The sequence below is a fragment of the Aphanomyces invadans genome (assembly GCF_000520115.1).
Source record: "Aphanomyces invadans strain NJM9701 unplaced genomic scaffold supercont1.68, whole genome shotgun sequence".
Lineage (NCBI taxonomy): Eukaryota > Oomycota > Saprolegniomycetes > Saprolegniales > Verrucalvaceae > Aphanomyces > Aphanomyces invadans.
This window is the reverse complement of record NW_008580213.1, coordinates 135309-142070: the sequence shown is the minus strand read 5'-3', so window position 1 is coordinate 142070 and position 6762 is coordinate 135309. Positions and strand designations below refer to the sequence as shown.

At 44.3% G+C, this 6762-nt stretch overlaps 1 protein-coding gene and 1 non-coding gene across 2 annotated transcripts; both read right to left on the bottom strand.

The window, feature by feature from the left end:
* Positions 1-240, bottom strand: H310_14397 (hypothetical protein; the record flags this gene model as incomplete). The annotated part of the gene is made up of 1 exon (XM_008882252.1): positions 1-240. The coding sequence occupies one exon, from the start codon at positions 238-240 to the stop codon at positions 1-3; it is 240 nt and encodes a 79-aa protein (XP_008880474.1).
* A 6354-nt stretch (positions 241-6594) lies between these two features.
* H310_14396 lies at positions 6595-6667 on the bottom strand. Its single transcript has one exon. It is a non-coding gene; the product is annotated as a tRNA-Glu (tRNA).
* Positions 6668-6762: the final 95 nt, after the last annotated feature.

Genomic DNA, 6762 nt, shown 5'->3' with positions numbered 1-6762 from the left:
CTACTTTTCGACTTTGATGGACGTATGGTCATCGACCAATGCAACGAGGTCATCGAGCAGCTGGGTCTTCTCGTTCTCCTCCTGATTGCTACCTGACATGAACTTGGACTTCGCCTGGAACTTACGGTGGGCCTCAACAAGCAAACCGAACCGTTGGGCGGCCTTCTTTCCGTCGAGGGTTTTGCGACCAAACCCGTCAATCTGGAGGACACGGGCTGCAGTCGCGTCCCAAGACTTCATCTTGTTTTTTGCGGCCAAGAATGGACGATCGTTGTTGGTTTGGATCAGGAGGAGCAAGTCGTCATCGTCAGTCCACCATTACTTGGTGTGACCTTCGGCACCAGACAGCTCCAAGTCGGAACCCCAACAAGCGAAACATCTCCCGTGCTCATCCTGCGTGTCCACAAGACGGGTGGAAAAGTCGGAATCCTCAAACTTGGAACATTTCAGATTCTGGTACTGTATTTTGAAGGTTTCTCTAGATATATCACTGCTCGCAGGTTTTTCTAGAGAAAAAGAAAAATTGGGGACTCCGAAATCTGTCAAATATTTGATCAACATCGCACATATAGATTGAGATAGTTCGTCAATATGCGTCCATTTGATCAAGACCTGCACACGAACATCAATGACTGTCTATAGGGCGACATCGAAATCATGGGAATGAACTATTTTCTATTGGTACCGCTAAAACCCTCGATAACATTCCTCACAGGGCTGGGACAACGCAATTCACCGCAAGGCATCAACATGGTCCTAAAAATAGCTTCACCGCCTTCATGTGCAGAAGTTCTCGGACCAGACGTACATCGAGGAGTGCCTTCATGACTACGGCGAGCTCGCGAATGAGATTAACGACCTGGCCTCCAATGACAATCCTGTCATCGACAAAGTCATGGAAGAGGTAGTGCGACGTTCAAAACCATTACAAACTCGACTTTGGATGAGTTTGACACGTTCTTGCATCCCCTCTGAGCCCATCGTTGATAACAATAACCGACTTGTCGATCATTCGTGCAAGGAGTTGCTAAGGACGCAGCCCGCTCGGCGTTGGACAGGTTTGATGTCGCCGGCACTGTCGATTTAAAGCATGTCATGAGCGACAGTGTACGGATTACACTCATATGTCCAATTTTCCTGGTGGAGTAACATACTGGACCGTCTTAGAACATACTAGTAATGCAGTATTACATGAGATTTTATAGAAACATGACATATCACGGTACAGTGATCCCGCAACGTTTGCACTTTTTTCCAATATAAACTTTTCCAGGATGACAACGGTACAAAGAACAAAGAACACACAAAGATTGATTTTTAAGGGCAACTGGATAGGGGCATCAGTCAGTTGAGCAAACGCTGAATTGAATGGCCAAAGCTGGCATTGGTGTGGACAGTTTGATCCTCAGGGGTGACAAAAGGTACGATTCCGGTGTGGGCTCAACAGTTCCGAATCGTAGTTGACGTAACACAATTCCAATGCCGCCTTGTCAAAAGGCCCCCAAGAACTTTATATTAAGTTATTTTTCACGGGGTATAAATTTATTCCAGGATGCAAACGTTGCGGGATCAGTATATTTGGTGGCTCCATTGTTAGACACACTACGTACTGTACGTATACATATTTCACGCGACGAAAAAATGTACAGAAAATATTACCCTTCTGATATTGCGAACACTATACGCCGACTTGTAGTATACAAACGTTCGCTGTAGAGAAGGTAGCACTTGTATTGTGTGCAAGACTAATGCGCAATCCAATTATCGACAAAAGCAATCAATTGATGAAATACGGTGAATGAACAAATTGATTTTGACGTAGATGGCCAGCTTATGATGCATTCCGCTGAGGTCCTTCACTAGAACGTCCACATCTTTTCCCTCAGACCTCCAATTTGAATTTCCAAATGTGACAATGGAAAGACGATACTCTATCGACAAACAATAAATAATAAATCCGAAGGGTTTGAAAACATCTTCGACGGACAAAATTTGAAAATTTCAAGCAGACGGCACCAAAAATCGATGGACAGTCTATGGTGCATCTTTTTACTTGACATTTGTATCTTGATTTGTTTTTTGTGGTTAGGGTATAATTTTTCGACGGTTAAGTATATATTTTGGTCACTATATTCAACTTTGGTGTTATCCGTTGGCTTTTGCCGCATTTTTGAACTTGTCGTTACGCGAAGAACACAAAGTAAGGTTCATTGCATTGGCGCACTACTACGCGAAGCACACAAAGTTAGGTTCATTGCATTGGTGCACTAATACTGTAGATCGTTTTACCTAGGCATTCACGGACTTGGAAAAAATTCCAACCAAGATCGAAACATATCCTCATTCAAAAATCGTTTTGGAGATTGAGATTTGAGCATTCGAATTACTGCATTCAGCACATAAAACGTCTTCAATCATGTCGCCAGGCAGAAAAAGGAAGGAGGTAAAATGTTTCCTGGAGCACTTCCACAAGCAACAACTGAAAGATGTTTCGGTGGGATCATTCGCCCAAGCGTTAGGAGACCCTTTCGTAAAAATTGCCGACACTGACTTACGGCGGGACGCATTGCTGTTTCGTCCATGTTGTATATGCGGCTATGGGTTAAATCGTGCTTCGCGATAATATAGCGCATGGATTCGAACAGTCTTGTGACCTTAGCCTCGTCGACAGCATTGCATGCACGTGTAATGTCGCGCGCGATCAACGTAGGGAGGCGCTGGTACCCGTCAGAGTGTGAGCCCAGCGGGCGATGCAGGAGTTGGTTGGCTTTCACGAGGATAGCATGACGTGAACTGGATGGCTGTCTTCTTGCGTACCTCCGATACACGCAACGTGGTTGGCCTCGCAATCAATTGGTAGAGTCGGCATTGGGCCTCGGTGTCATGCTCTCTGTCGCGTCTCGGCTTTTGTTTCCCGCACCTTGCGCACCAACGTTTCTTGTAGGGTATCTAGGTGGTCGCAGAGATAATTGCAATATAATACTGATCTCCCCCCCCGACTTGAACACGGGGTAAACTAAATACTCTCTATGAATTAATAATATAAATTCCTCCAGGAATATTTAAAGTTTTCAAACATCAATGTACTTTTGATCTTCATCACTTCAAAATGAAACAGCGGATGACACTGGCCGACAAGAGCGACTTGTTCGCGCAGCACATGCAAAAAACTACAATGAATTGGCAAAGTGGGCAGCACAAACGTTCGCACTCGCGACAACTCCAACAAAATCTGCCATTGGAAAGGCCCTTAAACGCGGTGCAACACAAACACAACGCGTCGACAACAAGGCACGGTACATTGATATTGCAGGTGAATCTCCTGAGCTCGAAACCGAACTTCTCCAATGGGTCCTACGCTGTGAGTAACTTGGCGTATGCCTAACAGGAGAGCTCATACGAGAACAAGTAACCTCAATTGCCGCCCGCCTCAATCTGCCCCCAACGCAGTGCTCGTCCTACTCGAAAGGATGGCTGTATTAGTTTCAGCGCAAACATGGCCTGACAAGCAAAATACAACATGGAGAAGCTGCATCAACTCCACGGCGTGCCGTGCAACAAGGCTGCGAAGAAGTACGACGCACTATGAGTGGCTACAGCCCTGCGAACGTGTACAACATGGATGAGACTGCGTACCTCTACTGTCTGTCGCCACACCGTTCCATAACGCGCAACCGTGTGTCAGAAACGAAAAACTAAAAAAGAGGGTAACCGTTGCTCTTACCACGAATGCCGACGGCTCCGATGTTGTTGACCCCTTGTTCATCGGGACAGCCATGCAGCCAAGGTGCTTCAATGGTCGAACTGCCCAAGACCTTGGTTTTGACTACCAGTCGAGTAAAAAGACCTGGATGACGTCGGAGGTCTTTAGTACGTCCCTGAAATCCATGTACGATCGAATGGTTCGGAAGGGCGCAAGATGCTGCTGCTTGTGGACAACGCTCCCTGGAATGATCGTGAAGCTGGTGAAGGTTTGTTAAATTTTCCGTTGTGGATACTTCCAAAGAATACAACGGCGTACCTGTAGCCTCAGGATGCGGGCATTATTGCCTCGTTCAAGGGGAAAGTCAAGAAGCGGCAACTGAAGAACGCCTTGGACCAGATTGACTCGGTGATGGCAGGGCGCCATGACAGGCTCTACGAAGTACCGTTAGCTGTAGCTTGGGCGTGGGCGCGGGATGCATTGCGCTCTGTGCCGTCGTCGACAGTTGCCAACTGTTGGCGACGTACCGGAATTCTGGACTGTGACTTGTCAGAGTTCAGCGATCGAATGGCTGCAGTTCATATGAATTGATGTGGCAAAAAGAGATACTTTTAAAACGAATAACCTTTTGAGTTGATGTACTGTGAATAATTTATATCATTTGCCGTGTCCAAGTCGGGGTGAGATCAGTACATTAATCGAATGCGATAATCATAACAATTGAATACATTGATCAATACCTTTAAATACCGTCCAAATATTGTATCGATATCTGAAGTATCACTGAAAGATGAGCAACATGTCGAAAGGAACCCAGCAGCTTACCATTTTGACAAGAACACATAGCAGCCAACTGTCATTCTCAACGACGCTAAAGACAACACCAAAGAAAATGCAATAATATAAGCAGGTTTAAGACGAAAATGTTGTGTTGGTGGCATATTGAAAATTGATGAAATATGTGCTGCATCCTATTTATACTACGAGTAGAGATGCAGAGACAAGGCATTTCTTGACATGTCATCAAAAGAGAAAATATTGTGTACAGTCATGGACACTTCAAAACGATGGTGTATGACTTGTGTCGATGTACTCGATTTTTGGCTGTCAAAATCAATAATCTGTTCTCCAGTTCTCGAATATTGAGATTTTTTTTACTTCGTGTGTTCCATAAAGGTGGAGACCATTTTGTCAAAGTATCACTTCTCCAGCAGTTACCACCACAACTTGCTGAAATTGTACTCGATTGTAGCCAATTAAATGACGAATTTACGGATATACTTAGAACTATTAATTGGTTCTCACATCACAATCCAGTGCCAATGTTTTGAGCACACCACAGCCAATCTTTAAACACCTGTAACTCCGTCATTTCTTGTCTAATTGAGTTCCAATCAAGCGCAAACGACTCGTTTCGTTGTGTAAATATTGCTAACGCCCTACAGAACCCCGAAAATTTCATTGGGAGATGTTATGAAAGAAGCTGGTTTCCACGGGGTTTCGGGTTTCAGGGTTTCGGGGACCAAAAACGACATACCCAATGACCAGAGGTTGAGTTTGTATCACGAGCTCCTGCAATACAAGGTGAACGACTGGCTTCCTATGGCAAGTTCAAGGAGCTGATGCAGCAGTACGGTCTGTCTAAGCAATCGTTGTCCAAGATTTGGAAGGTGGAATGGGAGTCTAAGGCTGATTCTGAGGTTGCAAACGTCGGCCTCAAGCCGTACAAGTCCCCGCATTTGCACAAAGACAAGCTTGCAAGGCAAGGATTAACATCATCTCAGTTAGCGTATGCCCTTGATGTAGCTGATGTCATGGAAGCGATGAATAGTCGGATGGACTTCGAGCGCAGAATAGATAACCTGTTGTAGTGTGCATGAGTCGAGGCAATTGATGGAGCGATAAATATGTCCAATATTAGTCTGCACAAATGTGCAGGAATAGAGCACGGATGGCAATTGGACTCATCGTATCATGTCCTATCTCGTCGTATTATCTCAAAATTTGTAAAATCATGGTATACAATTATGACTATAAAATACTGGCGACTTGCAATGGTCTCCAGCTTAACGAAACAAAGAAGAAATTGATTTCTCATTTTTAAAAGATTGCAATTTATCTAATTCTTAGAAACCTGGCGAGTAAGTAGCCCATCCTATTTCACAAACTTTGGGTCGAATGTAATATTCATTCGATTTTTCCGGTCACATATCGAGTTCTACAATGCTTTGTCGGACCAGTGGCCGGCAAATTCCCAAAAATGACATTTCAAAATGTAAAAAGTATGTAAAATTTATCTGATTTGACGAGAACAACGTTCTTGAGAATTTGTCGACCATGTGGCCGATAAACCGTACCCATTGTGATTGGCCATTAAAAACAGTACAATAATTATCTCTCAACATGTCGGAATGCTAGGGCGTGGTGGATTTGTTCAATCTACCCTAGGTATCTCCGAAACCATTATGTGCGTTCACATTCCGGTACGTGGAAGGTTTTCAACGCTAGAGCATAAGAACGGGTTGTGCTCGATGCATTGCCATGCAAAGTTGAGGTATGTTTGTCCAAGGCACAGCTGAGAGGTAGATTTCGCCGTCATGGAGGCTTTCTACGATGTTTCAATAAGAGCTGATGCAGCAAACATAAACTGAAAAACAATGCAATAAGCACGCGACTGCATTAGATCAACTTATATTGCAATATTGTATTAACAATAAAATTGCAAAATGCATTTTAATTGCTGTGCATTCACAAATAATAAATTATGTGAATTTCTCAAAACAATAAAATACGTGCTTCAAATGTTTCTCATCATAATTACTCGCAGCGTTTCTAAAGAAAATTTGATATACGAAATCCTATTGATGGCAGAATTTGTAAAATGAAAAAAACTCCCTAGCCGGGACTCGAACCCGGGTCACCTCGGTGAGAGCGAGATATCCTAACCGCCTAGACTACTAGGGAACCTAGTACGCAAGCCGTGTACAGCTCTCCAAGTATGTCTACCCCCGCCGCCCTCGCTGCACCTTCCCACGCTGCCACGACTACCAGTGTAGTCA